This window comes from Bombina bombina, chromosome 10 (genome assembly GCF_027579735.1).
Source record: "Bombina bombina isolate aBomBom1 chromosome 10, aBomBom1.pri, whole genome shotgun sequence".
NCBI classification, from domain to species: Eukaryota; Metazoa; Chordata; class Amphibia; order Anura; family Bombinatoridae; genus Bombina; species Bombina bombina.
Window position 1 is genome coordinate 93549432 of NC_069508.1, and position 23708 is coordinate 93573139.

The following is a 23708-nucleotide window of genomic DNA, read 5'->3' on the forward strand; positions in this document are numbered from 1 at the left end:
GTTCCCAAAAAAGAGGGAACCTTCAGACCAATTTTGGATCTAAAGATCTTAAACAAATTCCTCAGAGTTCCATCTTTCAAAATGGAAACTATTCGGACCATCCTACCCATAATCCAAGAAGGTCAGTACATGACCACAGTGGACTTAAAGGATGCCTACCTTCACATACCGATTCACAAAGATCATCATCGGTTTCTAAGGTTTGCCTTTCTAGACAGGCATTACCAATTTGTAGCTCTTCCCTTCGGGTTGGCTACAGCCCCGAGAATCTTTACAAAGGTTCTGGGCTCACTTCTGGCAGTTCTAAGACCGCGAGGCATAGCGGTGGCTCCGTGTCTAGACGACATCCTGATACAGGCGTCAACTTTTCAAGTTGCCAAGTCTCATACAGAGATAGTTCTGGCATTTCTGAGGTCGCACAGGTGGAACGTGAACGAGGAAAAGAGTTCTCTGTCCCCACTCACAAGAGTCTCCTTCTTAGGGACTCTTATAGATTCTGTAGAAATGAAAATTTACCTGACGGAGTCCAGGTTATCAAAACTTCTAAATGCTTGCCGTGTTCTTCACTCCATTCCGCGCCCTTCAGTAGCTCAGTGTATGCAGGTAATCGGCTTAATGGTAGCGGAAATGGACATAGTGCCATTTGCGCGCCTTCATCTCAGACCGCTGCAATTATGCATGCTGAGTCAGTGGAATGGGGATTACACAGATTTGTCCCCTCTGCTAAATCTGGATCAAGAGACCAGAGATTCTCTTCTCTGGTGGTTGTCTCGGGTACACCTGTTCAGGGGTATGACCTTTCGCAGGCCGGATTGGACAATTGTAACAACAGATGCCAGCCTTCTAGGTTGGGGTGCAGTCTGGAATTCCCTGAAGGCACAGGGATCATGGACTCAGGAGGAGAAACTCCTTCCGATAAATATTCTGGAGTTAAGAGCGATATTCAATGCTCTTCTGGCTTGGCCTCAGTTAGCAACACTGAGGTTCATCAGATTTCAGTCGGACAACATCACGACTGTGGCTTACATCAACCATCAAGGGGGAACCAGGAGTTCCCTAGCGATGTTAGAAGTCTCAAATATAATTCGCTGGGCAGAGTACCACTCTTGCCACCTGTCAGCAATCCATATCCCAGGCGTGGAGAACTGGGAGGCGGATTTTCTAAGTCGTCAGACTTTCCATCCGGGGGAGTGGGAACTCCATCCGGAGGTGTTTGCTCAGTTGATTCATCGTTGGGGCAAACCAGAGTTGGATCTCATGACGTCTCGCCAGAATGCCAAGCTTCCTTGTTACGGATCCAGGTCCAGGGACCCAGAAGCGACACTAATAGATGCTCTAGCAGCGCCTTGGTTCTTCAACCTGGCTTATGTGTTTCCACCGTTTCCTCTGCTCCCTCGACTGATTGCCAAAATCAAACAGGAGAGAGCATCGGTGATTCTGATAGCACCTGCGTGGCCACGCAGGACTTGGTATGCAGACCTAGTGGACATGTCATCCTTTCCACCATGGACTCTGCCTCTAAGACAGGACCTTCTGATACAAGGTCTTTTCAATCATTCAAATCTAATTTCTCTGATACTGACTGCATGGAGATTGAACGCTTGATTCTATTAAAGCGTGGCTTCTCCGAGTCAGTCATTGATACTTAAATACAGGCACGAAAGCCTGTTACCAGGAAAATCTACCACAAGATATTGGTGTGAATCCAAGAATTACTCATGGAGTAAGGTTAGGATTCCTAGAATATTGTCTTTTCTCCAAGAGGGCTTGGACAAAGGATTATCAGCTAGTTCCTTAAAGGGACAGATTTCTGCTCTGTCTATTCTTTTGCACAAGCGTCTGGCAGAGGTTCCAGACGTCCAGGCATTTTGCCAGGCTTTGGTTAGAATTAAGCCTGTGTTTAAACCTGTTGCTCCCCCGTGGAGCTTAAACTTGGTTCTTAAAGTTCTTCAAGGAGTTCCGTTGGCACCCCTTCATTCCATTGATATTAAACTTTTATCTTGGAAAGTTCTGTTTTTGATGGCTATTTCCTCGGCTCAGAGAGTCTCTGAGCTATCTGCCTTACAATGTGATTCTCCTTATCTGATTTTTCATGCAGATAAGGTAGTCCTGCATACCAAACCTGGGTTTTTACCTAAGGTGGTTTCTGACAAGAATATCAATCAAGAGATCCATGAGTTCCATCATTGTGTCCTAATCCTTCTTCAAAGAAGGAACGTCTTTTACATAATCTGGACGTAGTCCGTGCCTTGAAGTTTTACTTACAAGCTACTAAAGATTTTCGTCAAACATCTACCCTGTTTGTCGTTTACTCTGGACAGAGGAGAGGTCAAAAAGCTTCGGCAACCTCTTTCCTTTTGGCTTTGGAGCATAATACGCCTAGCCTATGAGACTGCTGGAAAGCAGCCCCCTGAAATGATTACAGCTCATTCTACTAGAGCTGTGGCTTCCACCTGGGCCTTTAAAAATGAGGCCTCTGTTGAACAGATTTGCAAGGCCGCGACTTGGTCTTCGCTTCACACTTTTTCCAAATTTGATACTTTTTGCTTCTTCGGAGGCTGTTTTTTGGGAGAAAGGTTCTTCAGGCAGTGGTTCCTTCCGCTTAATCCTGCCTTGTCCCTCCCATCATCCGTGTACTTTAGCTTTGGTATTGGTATTTCATAAGTAATGGATGATCCGTGGACTGGATACACTTAACAAGAGAAAACATAATTTATGCTTACCTGATAAATTTATTTCTCTTGTAGTGTATCCAGTCCACGGCCCGCCCTGTCCTTTTAAGGCAGGTCTAAATTTTAATTAAACTACAGTCACCACTGCACCCTATGGTTTCTCCTTTCTCTGTTTGTTTTCGGTCGAATGACTGGATATGACAGTTAGGGGAGGAGCTATATAGCAGCTCTGCTGTGGGTGATCCTCTTGCAACTTCCTGTTGGGAAGGAGAATATCCCATAAGTAATGGATGATCCGTGGACTGGATACACTACAAGAGAAATAAATTTATCAGGTAAGCATAAATTATGTTATTTTATTGAACTAACATGATAGTTAAATGACAATATTTTGAGAGCTTGGCTATCTTCCTCCGGTTTGAAGCTATTCCTGAGGAAGAGAGGAAAGCTCTTGAAAAGCTTGTCTACTGGACTAATATGCCTAAACTATCTATATTGTGAGCCTTCTTACCCAGAATCCCTGAGGATGTTAGTGCAGAAAAGTCACCAAATACATTTGGGTGTGCTATTAATCATTTGTTTTGTTTTTATGGTGAAGGGTTTTTACCATTACCTTTATTACTCACCATATCTTTTTGTGAGATTGGTATGTGTGAAATGTACATACATACCGGCAACAAACACTCTTATTTTCATAATGTTTCTAATTCACTGACTAGAGATTGGGGTTTGGTTTCCTCTTTCTGTTCCTGAATTGTGTTGTTTCATTGTCAAACAAGTGCATGTACAGACAAATCTTAACAGCCCACGTCTCGTCTTCCATTATCCTTTTGTTTATGTCGTTCTGATCAACACAGAAGCTGGTGTGGGTGACGGGAAGAGGAGAATTAAAACCATTCTCAAGTATTAATAATGCACTTGTAACAAATATTTGCAGTTCTGTTTTGTCCTTGGTCCTTCCAATTTTATCTACTTTAAAGTATTAAATTATTCATCTGTTTTTTTTTTTTTAATTTGTATTTGTAAACATGATTAATAATTTAATATTTCCTAACTAGTTGGATAATATTTTAAATTAGACTTTAGATGTTGATAAAATATTTCCCGTCACAAATTTAAACTGAAATAAATTTAGACGGATCTTTAACTTAATTAGTCATAAAAATACCTGCTCAACTCAAGCTGAATTTAAAGAGCAGTATTGTTTAAAAGAAAAACAATCATCCCCTTAATAAAGTAAGCCCTTTGACTTTTGTACGTTTAAAAGAAGCAAAGTTTTGATTCCTCTGTTGCTTGCTGCCTCTTTCCAAAGAATCAAGAAATTTGTCTTCTTATATTAAGGTTTATGGAGGTCATTGACAAGTAGCAAAGAAATGCGTTTGCCTGGTACCATTGCACACTTAGGTAACTGATGTAAACGCAAGTATCATAGAGATGGTTGTAGCGAGACCTGCACATTTAGAAAGACTATTCTTGAAGTAAATTTTAGGTAAACTTCACAGGTGTAGGTTAACAGGGTTTGCTGTGCTGGTGCAGGTTAGCGGGGCTTGCTGTGCTTGCTCAGGTTAGCGGGGCTTGCTGTGCTTGCTCAGGTTAGCGGGCCTCGCTGTGCTGGCGCAGGTTAGCGGGGCTCAAAAAGAATAAAATAATCCTGCATAACTGTAAAATGCTGGGTGCGGTGATGGTTAGATATTACAGCTCTTTGAAATGCAACTTAAGCTAATAGGGATTTTTTTTTTTCGTATCCACTTTATTTAAAATAGAAAACCAATAAGCATATTACTTTAAGCTTTCTCGGAGGTTTACATTTTTCACTCAGTGATTTTAAATAGTTTTTGCCCAGTTTCAGCTTTCAGTGACCAATGTTGGACATAGCTGACCTAGATCTACTGCAAATTGACCTTAGTTGAATTCACAAATACTATAGAATCTATATTTTGAAAAATATCAAACACTTACAAAAAAGAGAAGAGAAGAAATGTAGAGGGCGCTGATTATAAATACTGTGAATAAATTATCACAGGAATATGAATTAAAAAAAAACAAAAAACATCTCTATGTGCAAATAATGTGCAAAATTATACACTCATATGTAAGTGAAAATATCAATAATGAACAATGAATAGGATAATAATCAAATGGATTGCGCTTGCTTGGAAAGATTCTATGGGGAAAATAAAGAAGAGCTTAATTCTCTTGTTATCCTGCTGAAGGAACAGCATTGCACTGCTGGCAGCTAGATGGACACATCTAATTAGCCAATCATAAGAGACAAATGTGTGCAGGCACCAATTAGCAGCAACTCCCACTAGTGTAGGATATGTGAGTATTCTTTTTCAACAAGGGATACCGAGAGAACGATGCACATTTAAAAATAGAAGTGAATTTAAAAGTGTCTTAAAATTACACACACTATTTGAATCATGCACGTTTAATTTTGACTTTCCTATCCCTTAAATACCAAAAGAATGTAAAGTATAACTGTGGTACTCACATGTTGGAAAGCACTGTCAGGTAGTGCTGTAAAGGCAGGCTGGGTATTGTAGTCACCAGTTGTCTATTCTTGTTTAGTCTCCTAGGATGGTATGCTGTGGTTCCTAGGTTCCAATGTTTCTAATAGTAATGTAGAAACCAAATTAGTACAAGGTAGATACTACTAGAATAAATGTAATAATAAAATACAAAGTATAGCAATAAAAAAAATTAAAATATGCAACGTGTTCCTCAGGCAGCCTTTACAGCACTGCCTGATTTTCTTTTTTAAGACACGATGAGTCCACGGATCATCTTAATTACTAATGGGATATTCACCTCCTGGTCAGCAGGAGGAGGCAAAGAGCACCACAGCAGAGCTGTTAAATAGCTCCTCCCTTCCATCCCACTCCAGTCATTCTCTTTGCCTACGTTAGTGATAGGAAGTGGCAAAGTGATGTTAGAAAAGATTCTTCAATCAAGAGTTTATTATTTTTAAAGTAGTACCAGAGAGTGCTGCTTTGTTCTGGTGTGTAGCCGTAGTCCATTTCAGTCTCTACAGTAGAGCTTTTGGTGGCTTTAGAGCAATGGGAACTTGTGGGACATAATTCTCACTGCGCCTCCCATATATTTATGCTGCCCTAATCCTGATAGTCTAAGCAAACTTAACTCAGGCTTTATCATTTTCCACAGGGGGGAGAGGACCTCCTAAACCTGCTGAGTTACCCTGCTGCCTGGCAAAGTATAAGGCAAGTGCTGACTTAATTTTTCTGGGGGAAAATAAACAGTTTCAGAAAAAAGTTGGGCACTTTATTTCCTTTGGAAGAAAAGGATCTATATGGTATTCCTAGTGTATTAGGGGATCATATAGGGTAGCATTGGTTGACACTGGGGACCGAGGAGTTCAGTCTCAAGGTGCACTCTATCAGTTTATACAGAGTCAGTTTATACGGAGTCTTTTTGTCATTAAAATGTCGGCTAACATGTTAGCTAGTACAACACACCCACGATGGGCGGGACTAGTGTTGGCGGGAAGCCCTGCGCTTAACATTACTAGAGGATTTGTGTGTAATAAGTGCTGCGCATATACTTCTTTCTGTTTAGTTATACAGAATGAGTGATTTTAATATTTCGTTTCTTTGTTAGAACGGATTTATGACTCAGCAAGAATGCTAGATGGGTTCTGGTGGCATAGCGCTTTGTCTAAACAGCTAAAAGTGTTAGAGCTGTCTGATGCGTGGTAACGTCTGTTTGTTTCTCACACAGTAGCGTTAATTAGCGTGTTTCGGATTTTAGAGCCGGTCCGTTTTTTGTTACCAAAAAGCAGTTTTCTCCTTATCAGTTAGGAAACAGCAGCGTTATTTTTCTCTGCAAGATGTGGGAACTATTTTGCTTGTCACTGTTGACAATGATCAAGTTATGCCACAAATTTCTCCCATAGTGTCCCACAAGATTTTATGGCACATGCAGTGCCCTGCGCTACCTTTCGCACTCCACTCTGAGTTATGATGCATTGTATGTTTTTCCCACGAGGTAGAAAACATTACTAGAGGAATTATTTCAGTAGGTGCTATTCCGAATCGTTCCTCCCTGTTACTGAAGGAGTAATATTCTTTGGGATTATCTGAGAGAGAATTCTCAGACTCAGATAGAATTGTTACTTTAGGAGGTTTTAACTATCCTGGGCGACGCCGACATAGTACGTCCGATAAAGACATTTCCGGTGTAATCTATACTAGTGCGTCCAGTAAATTATAAAGATGGACGCATTCACATTTACAAGACTGTTTCCCATAGCCAACACCGCTAAGGAGGCTGGACAAACATTCCCTAGGGGGGAAGGAGTAGTTTCAGCTTAGTTAAGAAAACTACTATACCCTTAGAGGATAGTTGGGTTGTTTAAAGGTCCTATGGACAAAATTAGAAAAGGGATGTACACCAGGGCTTACTATGGCAACCAGCTGTGTACTTTGCTACCATCACTAGTGCGACGGCATATTGATTTGATGCGTTGTCTGATGCTACTAAGTCAGAAACTCCCCTGGATAAAATCCAGGATAGGATAAAAGATTTAATTTTGGCTATTTCCTTTATTTCAAATTCTTCCTTTCAAGTTATTAAACTGGGAGCATACGTTTCTCTGTTCCAGCTCACAGAGCCTCATGGTTATAGCCTTATTATACGGATATATGTTCTAAGTTTTTAGTAATTCCTTACCAGGGGAAGACCCTGTTGGGACCTTTCTTGACGAAAATAATCTCTTTTGAAAATTTAAAGAATTTTGAAAAAAAAAATAAATAAATCTCTAAATAGCTTGCTGTTGAATCAAAGACAGCATGAAGGACATGCCCCCGATCCGGGATCGGTTCTTGTAGGGGACAGACTCCAGTCTTTGCTCGGGCTTGGGTTTGATCAAAAGTTTTCCTCCCAGAGGCTGGTTTCTGCTTTCAAGATTATCTGCAGATCAGTCAAGAGGAGAGGCGTTCTTACACTGCGTAGGAGACCTCTCAGACCTGGGAGTGATTTTTCCAGTTCCAATACAGATACAGGGTCTGGGTTTTTTATCCCAATCGGGTTGGGGTTCCCAAAAAAGAGGGAACCTTCAGACCACTTTTTAGATCTCAAGAGTCTAAAAAAATATCTTAGTATACTGCCCTCAAGATGGAAACTATTTTTTCCATTCTTTCCTTGATCCAAGAGGGTCAATTTATGGCAACAGTGGATTTAAAGGACATGTAAATTCATGTGCCATTCACAAGTTCTAAGGTTTGCCTTTCTGGACAAATGCTTCCAGTTCGTGGCTCTTCCTTTCGGTCTTGCCACAGCTTTCAGAGTTTTCACAAAGGCTCTGGGATCGCTGTTGGCGGTGCTTTGGTTATGGGGCATTGCAATGGCGCCCTATCTGGACGACATTCTAGTCCAGGCGCCATCCTTACAGCAAGCAAGATTTCACTCGGGCATGGTGTTATCCTTCCTGCGATCTCATAGTTGGAAGGTAAATTTGGAAAAGTGTTCTTTAGTCCCAAGCACAAGGGTAACATTCTTGGGAACCATATTGGATTCCATATCAATGAAGATTTTTCTGACAGAGGTCAGGAAATTGAAGATTATCGATACTTGTCTAGTCCTTCAGTCCACTCCTCGGCCTCTCAGTGACTCAGTGCATGGAGGTAGTCAGGCTGGTGGTGGCAGCAATGGACATTATCCCGTTTGCTCGGTTCCATCTCGGACCTCTGCAGCTAAGCATGCTCAGGCAATGGAACGGGGATTATGCAGACTTATCTCCTCGAATAATTCTTGAACAGGGGACAAGGACCTCTCTTCAATGGTGGTTGTCTCTGAATCATCTTTCCCAGGGGACTTGCTATCGCAGATCATCTTGGGTGATTATGACAACAGAAACCAGCCTTCTGGGGTGGGTAGCAGTCTGAGGGCTCCCTGAAGGCTCAGGGAGTTTGCACTCAGAGTCTGTTCTTCCTTTAAACATTCTGGAGCTGAGAGCGATCTCCAATGATCTTCTGACCTGGCCACAGTTAGTCACGGTCCAGTTTATCAGGTTCCAGTCGGACAACATAACTTCAGTGGCTTTCATCACTCATCAGGGAGGAACAAGGAGTTCCTTAGTGATTACAGAGGTAGCCAAAATAATTCAGTGGGCAGAAGTCCAATCTTGATACCTATCGGCGATCCACTTCCCAGGGGTGAATAATTCGGAAGCGGATTTCCTGAGCAGGCAAACATAGTTCTCAAGCGGAGTCAACCAGACTTGGATCTCATGGTGTCCTCAAAATGCCAAGCTCCCGAGATACGGGTCGAGGTCCAGGAACCCCCAGGTGGAACTGATAGAGGCTCTGGCGGTCCCTTGGATTTTCAGTCTAACATACCTATTTCCTTAGTTTGCTCTTCTTCCTCGGGTAATTCCTCGAGTCAAACTGGAGAGGGCTTTGGTGATTCTCATAGCTCCGGCTTGGCAAGATTTGGTCTGCGGATCTGGTGGAGATGGCATCTCTACCGCCTTGGAGACTTCTGTTGAGGAAGGACCCTCTGATTCAGGGACCCTTACTTCATCCAAATCTAGTTTCTCTGAAGCTGACTTCTTGGAGATTGTACGCTTACTTTTATCCAAGCGAGGGTTTTTCTGATTTGGTCATAGAGACTATGATTCAGACTCGTAAGCCTGTGACTGATCGGATTTTCCATGAAATTTGTCGTAAATACCTTTATTGGTGTGAATCCAAGGGCTACTCATGGAGTAGGATTAGGATTCCTAGAATTTTGTCTTTTCTCCAAGAGGGCTTGGTGAAGGGCTTGTCTATTCTGTTACGCAAACGTCTGGCAGATGTTCCATCATTTTGTCAGGCCTTGGTTAGGATCAGGCCTGTGTTCAAACCATTTACTCCTCCATGGAGTCTTAATTTAGTTCTCAAGGTTCTTCAGGTTCCGTTTGAGACTATGCATTCCTTAGATATTAAGTTACTATCTTGGAAAGTTTTATTTCTTGTAGCTATTTCTTCTGCTCGGAGACTGTCAGAACTCTCAGCGTTACAGTATGAGTCACCTTACCTTATTTTCCATTCAGATAAGGTAGTTTTACGTACTAAATTAGGATTTCTTCCTAAAGTTGTTTCTGATCGGAACTTTAATCAGGTGATTGTTGTTCCTTCCTTGTGTCTTAGTCCTTATTCTCAAAAGGAAGGGCTTCTGCACAATTTGGACATGGTCTGTGCTTTAAAGTTTTTATTTACAGGCGACTAAGGATATTCGCCAGTCTTCTTCTTTGTTTGTGGTTTTCTCAGGAAAACGTAAGGGACAGAGAGATTCAGATACTTCTCTCTCTTTTTGGCTAAGGAGCATAATACGTTTTACTTATGAGTCTGCTGGACAGCAGCCTCCCGAGAGAGTTGCGGCTTATTTCACAAGGGCTGTTGCTTCCTCATTGTCAGGGTTTTTTCCCTGTTGTGTTTGCCATGTGCTGCTGGCAGCCATTTTACTCGCCTCTCTTCCTGACTATGGTGCATTGTGAGGGATGCTGCTCATTTCCTGCACTTCCTTTTATGGCCAGACTGGTGTGCATCATCCATGTGAGACAGGATGCAGTCTCAGAATTGGGATGTCATCACTTATTATTTAAAGGGCCTCTGTTAAGTATGCTTTGCCTTTGCGTTGTCTCAGACCTGTTTGTGAGAGTTCCTGTGTATTACCTGGCTGCCTGACGTCCTTCCTGGTTCCTGATCCCTGGCTTGTTCCTGACTCTGCTGTTTTCCTTGTTCCTGATTCTGGCTCGTCTGACTATTCGCTTTGGCTCTTGACTCGGCTCGTCTGACTACCAGCTCTGGTTTTGACTCCTGGCTTGTTATTTGACTTGTGGACTTTTTTATTATTTTTTGCTATTAATAAAGGTGTGATTATTTTTGCACTTCTCGTCTCAGTCTGATTCCTGGCACCCTGACACTCATGGGCATTCAAAACTGTAGTTTCTGTAAAACAGATTTGCAAGGCTGCAACCTGGTCCTTTTTTCACACTTTGTTTTTGGGATAAAGGTTCTTCAAGTAGTGGTGCCTTCCATTTAGGTTCCCTGTCTTGTCCCTCCCTATCATCTGTGTCCTCTAGCTTGGGTATTGAATCCCATTAGTAATTAAGATGATCCATGGACTCATCGTGTCTTAAAAAATAAAAGAAAATTAATGCTTACCTGATAAATGTATTTCTTTTTTGACACGATGAGTCCACGGCCTGCCCTGTTCTTTTAGGACCGGTTGTGGGTTATTGTAAACTTAATATACCTCTGCACCTTGGCTTTTCCTTTCTCTTCCTAACTTTGATCGAATGACTGGAGTGGGAGGGAAGGGAGGAGCTATTTAACAGCTCTGCTGTGGTGCTCTTTGCCTCCTCCTGCTGACCAGGAGGTGAATATCCCATTAAGATGATCCGTGGACTCATCGTGTCAAAAAAGAAAACATAATTTATGTAAGAACTTACCTGATAAATTCATTTCTTTCATATTAGCAAGAGTCCATGAGCTAGTGACGTATGGGATATACATTCCTACCAGGAGGGGCAAAGTTTCCCAAACCTCAAAATGCCTATAAATACACCCCTCACCACACCCACAAATCAGTTTAACGAATAGCCAAGAAGTGGGGTGATAAGAAAAAAGTGCGAAAGCATAAAAAATAAGGAATTGGAATAATTGTGCTTTATACAAAAAAATCATAACCACCATAAAAAGGGTGGGCCTCATGGACTCTTGCTAATATGAAAGAAATTAATTTATCAGGTAAGTTCTTACATAAATTATGTTTTCTTTCATGTAATTAGCAAGAGTCCATGAGCTAGTGACGTATGGGATAATGACTACCCAAGATGTGGATCTTTCCACACAAGAGTCACTAGAGAGGGAGGGATAAAATAAAGACAGCCAATTCCGCTGAATAATCCACACCCAAAACAAAGTTTAAATCTCATAATGAAAAAAACTGAAATTATAAGCAGAAGAATCAAACTGAAACAGCTGCCTGAAGTACTTTTCTACCAAAGACTGCTTCTGAAGAAGAAAACACATCAAAATGGTAGAATTTAATAAAAGTATGCAAAGAAGACCAAGTTGCTGCTTTGCAAATCTGATCAACCGAAGCTTCATTCCTAAATGCCCAGGAAGTAGAGACTGACCTAGTCGAATGAGCTGTAATCCTTTGAGGCGGAGTTCAACCCGACTCAACATAAGCATGAGGAATCAAAGACTTTAACCAAGATGCGAAAGAAATGGCAGAAGCCTTCTGACCTTTCCTAGAACCAGAAAAGATAACAAATAGACTATAAGTCTTTCGGAAATCTTTAGTAGCTTCAACATAATATTTCAAAGCTCTAACTACATCCAAAGAATGCAACGATCTTTCCTTAGAGTTCTTAGGATTAGGACACAATGAAGGAACTACAATTTCTCTACTAATGTTGTTAGAATTTACAACCTTAGGTAAAAATTTAAATGAAGTTCGCAAAACTGCCTTATCCTGATGAAAAATCAGAAAAGGAGACTCACAAGAAAGAGCAGATAATTCAGAAACTCTTCTAGCAGAAGAGATGGCCAAAAGAAACAAAACTTTCCAAGAAAGTAATTTAATATCCAGCGAATGCATAGGTTCAAACGGAGGAGCTTGAAGAGCCACTAGAACCAAATTCAACCTCCAAGGAGGAGAGATTGACTTAATGACAGGTTTTATATGAACCAAAGCCTGTACAAAACAATGAATATCAGGAAGATTAGCAATCTTTCTGTGAAAAAGAACAGAAAGAGCAGAGATTTGTCCTTTCAAGGAACTTGCAGACAAACCTTTATCCAAACCATCCTGAAGAAACTGTAAAATTCTAGGAATTCTAAAAGAATGCCAAGAAAAATGAGAAGAACACCAAGAAATGTAAGTCTTCCAGACTCGATAATATATCTTCCTAGATACAGATTTACGAGCCTGTAACATAGTGTTAATTACGGAGTCAGAGAAACCTCTATGACTGAGAATCAAGCGTTCAATTTCCATACCTTCAAATTTAAGGATTTGAGATCCTGATGGAAAAAAGGACCTTGCGATAGAAGGTAAGGTCTTAACGGAAGAGTCCACGGTTGACAAGTAGCCATCCGGACAAGATCCGCATACCAAAACCTGTGAGGCCATGCTGGAGCCACCAGCAGAACAGACGAACAATCCTTTAGAATCTTGGAAATCACTCTTGGAAGAAGTACTAGAGGTGGAAAGATATAGGCAGGATGATACTTCCATGGAAGTGACAATGCATCCACTGCTTCCGCCTGAGGATCCCTGGATCTGGACAGATACCTGGGAAGCTTTTTGTTTATATGAGAGGCCATCAGATCTATTTCTGGGAGTCCCCACATTTGAACAATCTGAAGAAATACCTCTGGGTGAAGAGACCACTCGCCCGGATGTAATGTCTGGCGACTGAGATAATCCGCTTCCCAATTGTCTATACCTGGGATATGAACTGCAGAAATTAGACAGGAGCTGGATTACGCCCATACAAGTATTCGAGATACTTCTTTCATAGCCAGAGGACTGTGAGTCCCTCCTTGATGATTGACATATGCCACGGTTGTGACATTGTCCGTCTGAAAACAAATGAATGACTCTCTCTTTAGAAGAGGCCACGACTGAAGAGCTCTGAAAATCGCACAGAGTTCCAAAATGTTGATTGGTAATCTCGCCTCCTGAGATTCCCAAACCCCTTGTGCTGTCAGAGACCCCCATACAGCTCCCCAACCTGTCAGACTTGCATCTGTTGAGATCACAGTCCAGGTCGGAAGAACAAAAGAAGCCCCCTGAACTAAACAATGGTGGTCTGTCCACCACGTCAGAGAGTGTCGTACAATCGGTTTTAAAGATATTAATTGCGATATCTTTGTATAATCCCTGCACCACTGGTTCAGCATACAGAGCTGAAGAGGTTGCATGTGAAAACGAGCAAAGGGGATCGTGTACGATGCAACAGTCATAAGACCTAGAATTTCCATGCATAAGGCTACCGAAGGGAATGATTGAGACTGAAGGTTTCGACAAGCTGAAACCAATTTCAGACGTCTTTTGTCTGTCAGAGACAGAGTCATGGACACTGAATCTATCTGGAAACCTAAAAAGGTTACCCTTATCTGAGGAATCAACAAACTCTTTGGAAAATTGATCCTCCAACCATGTTCTCGAAGAAACAATACAAGTTGATTCGTATGAGATTCTGCTAAAAGTGAAGACTGAGCAAGTACCAAGATATCGTCCAAATAAGGAAATACCACAATACCCTGTTCTCTGATTACAGATAGAAGGGCACCGAGAACCTTTATAAAAATCCTTGGAGCTGTTGCTAGGCCAAACGGCAGAGCCACAAACTGGTAATGCTTGTCTAGGAAAGAGAATCTCAGAAACTGATAGTGATCTGGATGAATCGGAATATGCAGATATGCATCTTGTAAATCTATTGTGGACATATAATGCCCTTGCTGAACAAAAGGCAGAATAGTCCTTATAGTTACCATTTTGAATGTTGGTATCCTTACATAACGATTCAATATTTTTAAATCCAGAACTGGTCTGAAGGAATTCTCCTTCTTCGGTACAATGAAGAGATTTGAGTAAAACTCCAGCCCCTGTTCCAGAACTGGAACTGGCACAATTACTCCAGCCAACTCTAGATCTGAAACACATTTCAGAAATGCTTGAGCCTTCACTGGATTTATTGGGACACGGGAAAGAAAAAATCTTCTTGCAGGAGGCCTTATCTTGAAGCCTATTCTGTACCCTTGTGAAACAATGTTCTGAATCCAAAGATTGTGAATCGAATTGATCCAAATTTCTTTGAAAAAACGTAATCTTCCCCCTACCAGCTGGGCTGGAATGAGGGCCGCACCTTCATGTGGACTTGGGAGCTGGCTTTGGCTTTCTAAAGGGCTTGGATTTATTCCAGACTGGAGATGGTTTCCAAACTGATACCGTTCCTGTAGGGGAAGGATCAGGCTTTTGTTCCTTATTATGACGAAAGGAACGAAAACGATTAGTGGACCTAAATTTACCTTTAGATTTTTTTATCCTGTGGTAAAAAAGTTCCTTTCCCCCCAGTAACAGTTGAAATAATAGAATCCAACTGTGAACCAAACAATTTATTACCCTGGAAAGAAAGGGAAAGCAAAGTTGACTTAGAAGACATATCAGCATTCCAAGTTTTAAGCCATAAAGCTCTTCTAGCTAAAATAGCTAAAGACATATACCTGACATCAACCCTAATGATATCAAAGATGGCATCACAAATAAAGTTATTAGCATGTTGAAGAAGATTAACAATGCTATGAGTATTATGATCTGTTATTTGTTGTGCTAAAGCTTCTAACCAGAAAGTTGAAGCTGCAGCAACATCTGCCAAAGATATAGCAGGTCTAAGAAGATTACCTGAACATAAGTAAGCTTTTCTTAGAAAGGATTCAATTTTCCTATCTAAAGGATCCTTAAAGGAAGTACTATCTGCCGTAGGAATAGTAGTACGTTTAGCAAGAGTAGAGAGAGCCCCATCAACCTTAGGGATTTTGTCCCAAACCTCTAATCTGTCAGATGGTACAGGATATAATTGCTTTAGAAGGAGTAAATGAATTACCCAGATTATTCCATTCCCTGGAAATTACTTCAGAAATAGCATCAGGGACGGGAAAAACCTCCGGAATAACTACAGGCGGTTTAAAAACCGTATTCAAACGTTTAGATTTAGTATCAAGAGGACCAGATTCCTCTATTTCTAATGCAATTAATACTTCTTTAAGTAAAGAACAAATAAATTCCATTTTAAATAAATATGAAGATTTATCAGTATCAATCTCTGAAATAGAATCTTCTGAACCTGAAAAATCAGTATCAGAAACAGAATCAGAATGATGTTCGTTTAAAAAGTCATCTGAAACATGAGAAGTTTTAAAAGACCTTTTACGTTTACTGGAAGGAGGAATAACAGACATAGCCTTCTTAATAGATTTAGAAACAAAATCTCTTATGTTAACAGGAACGCCCTGAATATTAGATGTTGATGGAACAGCAACAGGTAATGGAACATTACTAAATTAAATATTATCTGCATTAACAAGTTTGTCATGACATTCATTACAAACAGCCGGAGGAACAGTTACCACAAGTTTACAACAAATACACCTAACTTTGGTAGATCCAGCATCAGGCAGCGATTTTCCAGAAGTAGCTTCTGATTCAGGGTCAATCTGAGACATCTTGCAATATGTAATAGAAAAAACAACATATAAAGCAAAATTGATCAAATTCCTTAAAGGACAGTTTCAGGAATGGGAAAAAATGCCAATGAACAAGCTTCTAGCAACCAGAAGCAAATAAACAATGAGACTTAAATAATGTGGAGACAATAATGACGCCCATATTTTTTAGCGCCAAAAAAGACGCCCACATTATTTGGCGCCTAAATGCTTTAAGCGCCAAAAATGACGCCACATCCGGTGACGCCGACATTTTTGGCGCAAAAACGTCAAAAAAATGACGCAACTTCCGGCGACAAGTATGACGCCGGAAATGACAAGAAAATGTTTGCGCCAAAAAAGTCAACGCGCAGAATGACGCAATAAAATAAAGCATTTTCAGCCCCCGCGAGCCTAACAGCCCACAGGAAAAAAGTCAATTTTTAAGGTAAGAAAAAATTGATTTATTCATATGCATTATCCCAAATATGAAACTGACTGTCTGAAATAAGGAACGTTGAACATCCTGAATCAAGGCAAATAAATGTTTGAACACATATATTTAGAACTTTATATAAAAGTGCCCAACCATAGCTTAGAGTGTCACAGAAAATAAGACTTACTTACCCCAGGACACTCATCTACATGTAGTAGAAAGCCAAACCAGTACTGAAACGAGAATCAGTAGAGGTAATGGTATATATAAGAGTATATCGTCGATCTGAAAAGGGAGGTAAGAGATGAATCTCTTCGACCGATGACAGAGAACCTATGAAATAGACCCCGTAGAAGGAGATCATTGAATTCAAATAGGCAATACTCTCTTCACATCCCTCTGACATTCACTGCACACTGAGAGGAAAACCGGGCTCCAGCCTGCTGCGAAGCGCTTATCAAAGTAGAATCTAGCACAAACTTACTTCACCAACCCCAATGGGAGGCAAAGTTTATAAAACTAATTTGTGGGTGTGGTGAGGGGTGTATTTATAGGCATTTTGAGGTTTGGGAAACTTTGCCCCTCCTGGTAGGAATGTATATCCCATACGTCACTAGCTCATGGACTCTTGCTAATTACATGAAAGAAATACATTTATCAGGTAAGCATACATTTTCTTTTCTCACATGTGAGTACCACATTTATGCTTAACATTCTTTTGGTATTAAGAAGTTTATCTGCACCATTGGGCGGTTTCTCTGTTTTTTATTTACAAAGATCCCAATCGTCTATCAATACTCTTGTGTTCACATCCTTGGAAGAGTTGTCCTTGCACAGTCAGCTGGAGACTGAGAGGTCCATCTTGCTTATTTGTACTTTTGTGAGTATTTACACTGTCATCAGATTTTCTGCATATCTTTGATTCTACACCATGAGGCGCTCTTCTTTGTTTTCCCCATACTATAGATTTTTGCTTTCATATTAAAATGAGAAATTAAGTGGCAATGTCTTGAAGTTTTTTCTGACTTAATAAAAGCTAATCTTGCTTTTTAGAATTACCAACAAAATGGATTCCCAGCAACCGACCTTCAGGAGTTCCTAAAGGGAAGTGATGTGATCAGACATACTCAAAACTGTGGAGAGGTTCCACAAAGTGGAGTCTCTCTTTTATGTTGCTGCTGTAGAAGGTTTGTATCTCAGTCTAAAAAGTTCTAGGCATACTTGGTAGATTAAAGATATCAAACTCCAGGACTTGAAGGCACAGATTTAGTTAGGATTAGGAATGATCAAATACAGGTATACTTCTGAGATACTGCAGGTTTAGTTCCAGACCACCACAATAAAGCAAGTCACACACATATTTTGGTTTTCCAGTGCATATAAAAGTTATGTTTACACTATACTGTAGCCTATTAAGTGTGCAAAAAATGAATACAAAAAAATGTATTGCTAAAGAATGCTATCAATTATCTGAGGCTTCAGTGAGTTGTAATCATTTTGCTGGTGGTGTGTGTGTCTATATTAGGGATGGGAGAATGTGTTTATATTCGAATTTGAATGTTAGAAAGAATGTTATTGCAGAAATTCTATTTACACAATAGAATGTTAAGAACGAATATTCTTAAAAATTCGATTTTTGAATGTTATTTACAGTTTTCGAATGTCACATTCAAATTCGAATATTACATTTATAAAACACAATTGTAGACTAGAAACACTATTTCGAATTTGAATGTCACATTCGAATCGAATATCACATTCAAATTTGAATATTACATTTAAAAAACACAATATTAGACTAGAAATACTATTTCGAATTCGAATGTGACGTTCGAATTCGAATATTACATTTCGAAATTGAATGTATAGATAGCTAAACATTCTATTATTCGAACGAATATTTTAAAATTTTATTGAAAAATTTGAAAACGAAAATTCGAAAATAGAATGTTAGAATGTTATATAAACATTCGAAATTCGATACGAACGAATGTATCAAAATTCGTTTTAAATTTCGAATTTTTAGAAACATTCACCCATCCCTAGTCTATATATAGGTCTATATAGATATATACAGTTGAAATCAAAATTATTCAACCCCCATTGCAAATCAGATTTATTGCCAATATTTAGACTTTCAGCTGTTTGCAATGAGCAAATCAAACAAAAGCAATTGAAATAGCTCAACACAATTGCTTCAAGTGGTTTCCCCATATTCAACTGAAATTTCAACTTTTAATGAATTCTGCAGTCTCAAAATTATTCAACCCTGAATAGAATCCCTCACAACAGCATAATTATACAAAACAGGTGTTGTCTCAAGCACACCTGATGCAACTAATAAAGGTCTTCATTCGTTGCACATGAAATTCCTGAACTGGCTAGGGGTTTCTTGCGTGTCATGTTTGACTGCATGTTAGAAATTATTCAAAAGAATGGTCCAAAAAGTTGAGAAGAGATCATCACCCTTCACAAACAAGGAACAGGATACAAAAAGATAGCAAAGCCACTGAATGTTCCTAGAGAAGCATAGTACGCAAGTTCAAAGTTAATGGAACACTACCTGGACAGGGCAGAAAAAGGAAGCTGTCAACAGCTGCAACCAGATTTCTGAGAAGGCAGGTTGAGAAAAACACTTGAATGACTGCAAAAGACCTGCAGCAAGACTTCGTGGCAACAGGCACTGAGGTTTCAGTTTGCACAGTAAGACACGTACTAAACGCAGAAGGTTTCCATGACATAACTCCAAGACTTATACCACTACTGACCCAAAAGCACAAGAAAAGTCGGCTCCAATATGCTCAAAATCATATAAATAAGCTACAGCAGTTTGGGAATTCTGTTTTGATGAGCAATGAAACAAAACAAACTTTTCGGCCCGGTGGATCAGCGGTATGTCTGGGGAAGAAGAATGAAGCATACACTGAAAAGAACACTCTGCCTACAGCTAAGCATGGTTGTGGCTCGGTGATGCTCTGGGGCTGCTTTGCATCCTGTGGCACTGGAAACCTGCAGCGTATGAAAGGCCAGATGGATTCATTAAAGTATCAGAAAATCCTAGGAGAAAACTTCATGCCGTCTGTGAGGAGGCTGAAGCTTTGGCGTCATTGGACCTTCCAGCAGGACAATGATACCTAGCATACCTCAAATTCCACCAAGGCTTGGTTGTAGAAGAAGTCCTGGAAGATTCTACAGTGGCCATCACAGTCAACTGACTTGAACCCCATAGAAAATCTCTGGTGGGATTTGAAGAAGGTTGCAGCAGGAAAACCCAACAATATTACTGAACTGGAGGCCATTGCTCATGAGGAATGGGCTAAGATTTCTCAGGAATGCTGCTAGAAGCTGGTGTCTGGCTTTGCATCTCTTTTGCAGCAAAAGGGCGCTCTACTAAGTACTAAAAATGCTTGTCATGAAGAGGTTGAATCATTTTGAGACTGCAGAATTCATTAAAAGTTGAATTTGTAGTTGAATTTGGGGAAATCACTTGAAGCATTTGTTGTATTGAGCTATTTCAGTTGCTTTAGCTTGATTTGTTCATTGCATACAGGTGAAAGTCTGTAAATTTTGACAATAAACCTGATTTACAATGGAGGTTGAATACATTTGATTACAATTGTAGATCTATAGAGATAGATGGCTAGAGATGCAGACACGTGTGTGTATATATGTGCATGTATGTGTGTGTGTGTGTGTGTATGTGTATATATATATAGATATATATAGATATATATAGATATAGATATATATATATATATAGATATATATATATATATATATATATATATATATATTATTATTATTATTTATTATCGGGTATTTGTAGAGCGCCAACAGATTCCGCAGCGCTGTAAACATAGTCGGTGTACAGGATAGCTTTTGTAGGGGTCAGGTGAGTAGAGGGCCCTGCCGAGAGTTTCACTGTTGTAGTCAGCTCTTATGAAGCGATCTGTAAACAGCTGGGCCCATAGGCTTACAATCTAAGGGGTTCAAGGGGAAAGCAATGGCGTTAGGAAAGGTTAGTGTTGGTTGTATGCATCCCTGAATAGTGAAGTTTTTAGGGAGTGCTTGAAGCTGTTAAAACTAGGGGAGAGTCTTATGGAGCGAGGCAGGGAGTTTCACAAGATGGGGGCCAGTCTGGAGAAGTCCTGTAAACGTGAATGTGAGGAAGTAACAAGAGAGGAGGAGAGGAGGAGATCCTGAGCTGATCGAAGGGGACGGGAGGGAGAGTATCTAGAGACAAGTTCTGAGATGTAGGGGGGAGCAGTGCAGTTGAGAGCTTTATATGTCAGGTTGAGGATTTTATGTTTAATCCTAGAGGCAAGAGGAAGCCAGTAAAGGGATTGGCAGAGAGGTGCAGCAGATGAAGAGCGACGAGTAAGGAAGATGAGCCTGGCAGAGGCATTCATAATACACTGTATGTGTGTATATATATATATATATATATATATATATATATGTATGTATGTGTGTACATATATATATATATATATATATATATATATATATATATATATATATATATATATATATATATATTTATATATATATATATATATATATATATATATATATATATATATATATATATATACATACATACAATGTGTGTGTATATTATACAAATTTCTGTTTTGTATGTATATATATTGGGAAAATGGCACTGGTAAACTTGCTTGATGCAGGGTTGCCACAAACCTTCAATTTGTAAAGAACGCAATAAAGTGAAGCACAATAAAACTAGGTATGACTGTATATTGAACCTGACTGGATCTGTCTATGCTCTTACTGCTATTACTTCTTTTACTGCCTTCGTAAAATCTCATTCACATGTCATTTCCACTGTTTCACTGCGTGGGATAGATATTTATTGCTCTCTAACCACTTATTTGTTGCTATAAGATAGAATATGTGAAGTGTACTCTTGTTTCTAGCACACCGTATTATAAAGTACTGACTTTTGTGATTTGAAAACCACTTGAACCGAAACCAAATGTGTAGGTGGGTGCGCAAGGTCTATGGAGGGAATACATCTTCAACAAACATATTGCTTCCCATTTATAATAACACATTTTATTTTAAGGAAATAGTAAGTGAAAATTTAAACTTTTATGATTCAGGTTGAGCTCACATTTGAAAAAAAAAACTAAAAAAAAACAATGTTACATCTGTTAGCAACTGACTTTTCTCTTGATAACCTTTGTTAATACTTACTAGTAAAATATACCTAGGTAGACTCAGGGGAGTGCATGGTACTATATGGCAGCAGTGCTTTGTAACAATGTTGTACAAATAGTGCTTAGAGACTGTAAACACCTACTGATTTATAAAATGGTTTGTTATGCATATTAAAACAATTTTGAAATATATTTTCATTATTTATTTTGCTCCCTTTTCATGTAATTTAGCTCTGAAAATTGAGCAATTTCTAATTCTCAGCACTGCTACAGACAGCAGGGGGATTTCATGTTCTGTTATATATATCTGTGCCTAATCGGCTTTAACTGATAGCATCTGCAAAACAAAGTACTTTTATAGCCTTGTTGTATTGGCTCCTCCGAATACGGCATTGGGGGGTGGAGTTTGGCTATTAATTGCAGTAAAAGGATGTTAAAGGGACAGTCTAGATAGATAATCCCTTTTATTTACCATTCCCCAGTTTTGCATAACCAACACAGTTATATTAATATATTTTCTACCTCTGTGATTACCTTGTATCTAAGCCTCTTCTGACAGTCCCCTGATCACATGACTATTTATTATCTATTGACTTGCATTTAGTACTGTGTTGTGCTAAATCTTAAATAACTCATCGGGCATGAACACAGTGTTATCTATATAGCCCACATGATCTAGCAGTCTCCTGTTTTGAAAAGCAAATACAAAAGCATGTGATTAAGAGGCTGTCTATAGAGCCTTTGAAACAGGTAGAAATGTATACGTTTTAATGTTATAAAGTACATTAATATAACAATTGGTTGTGCAGAGCTGGGGAATGGGTAGTAAAGGCATTATCTATATTTTTAAACAATAACAATTTTAATGTATACTGTCCCTTTAATTTGTTTTAAAAAATGTTATGACTTGGCTGATCTATAGCGTGGCAGAAATTAGATCAAGCGCCTAGAAATGTACCTTTGCTCTGATCGTTGGCTACCTAGTTTAACCAGAGGGGGGGGATCAATGTATCAGCGCTGCGGAATCTGTTGGCGCTCTACAAATAACCGATAATAATAATAATGTATATAAATGTGAACAGAGCGCCTATTCTATAAAGATGGCTATGTTACTAGTGAAAGATAGGTCTATGTCAATTGCTCTTATTTCTCAGGCTGCAGGTGTATAAAATAATTTTTATTACATCAAACAGCTGGAAGTAGAATATATTAAAACATTTCTGAACACAGTTTAAAACCGATTAGACATGCTAAACATGTAAAACATGGATCCATGGGTACAATAAGGATGTCCTGATATATCAATTGATATCTTGACTGATAGTGCCTAAGTTTAGATGGAGGAGTTTACAGATAATGCTGCAGTTCCTATTGATTATGAGAGTGGTGGTCTAAATAGACCCCAAATGTTTCCTTATGTAAAAACAATAGTGGAAATTATGTCTTGGTGAGTCAAAATTGTGTCTCTTTAGGTGAAAAAATGCAGAAAAGTGGTACCAAAAATTAGTGTAAAAACAAAAAATAAAAAAGCAAAAAAAATGTGATGTGTAAAATAGAATGAAAAAGATACAAATAAGTCAAATTATAGGTCAAAATTAAATCAATGTGACCAACTTGTATTCCTGGTGGTGAGAATCTAAGCGATGTCCCCAATTCTTCAAGTATCCTTTGAGTGTGTCGTGTGTCCTTAAAATTCTGTGGAAAATAAAAATAATAGTGCAGATTGTCTTTAAAAATGTGCTGCTTTTAAGTCCACTGGTAAGCCCAATTTTAAAAGCAGCATATTTTTAAATTGTATTGGATACTTGTAAAGCGCGGCTAAGGGTCTCAAGGCGCTGCTCATTTTATCGACCTCGGAAGGATGAAAGGCTGAGTGGTCCTCGCCGGGGATCGAACCTGCAACCCTTGGGTTGCTACAGAGCTCAGCCACAGTGCCTTAGCATGCTGAACTATCTGTCCGGTTTTAAAGACAATCTGCACTATTATTTTTATTTTCCACAGGATTTTAAGGACACACGACACACTCAAAGGACACTTGAAGAATTGGGGACATCGCTTAGATTCTCACCACCAGGAATACAAGTTGGTCACATTGATTTAATTTTGACCTATAATTTGACTTATTTGTATCTTTTTTATTCTATTGTGCACATCACATTTTTTGGTTTTTGGTTTTACACTAATTTTTGGTACCACTTTTTGG

At 39.4% G+C, this 23708-nt stretch overlaps 1 protein-coding gene across 1 annotated transcript in view; it reads left to right on the plus strand.

Moving 5' to 3' along the window:
• The window catches only part of MCOLN2 (mucolipin TRP cation channel 2), a 418859-nt gene that overhangs the window by 380149 nt on the left and 15002 nt on the right, over nt 1-23708 (plus strand). Inside the window, exon 10 of the mRNA XM_053693157.1 lies at nt 17382-17515. Within this exon, the coding sequence (XP_053549132.1) occupies nt 17382-17515 (134 nt within the window). The remainder of the gene's footprint in view (nt 1-17381; nt 17516-23708) is intronic.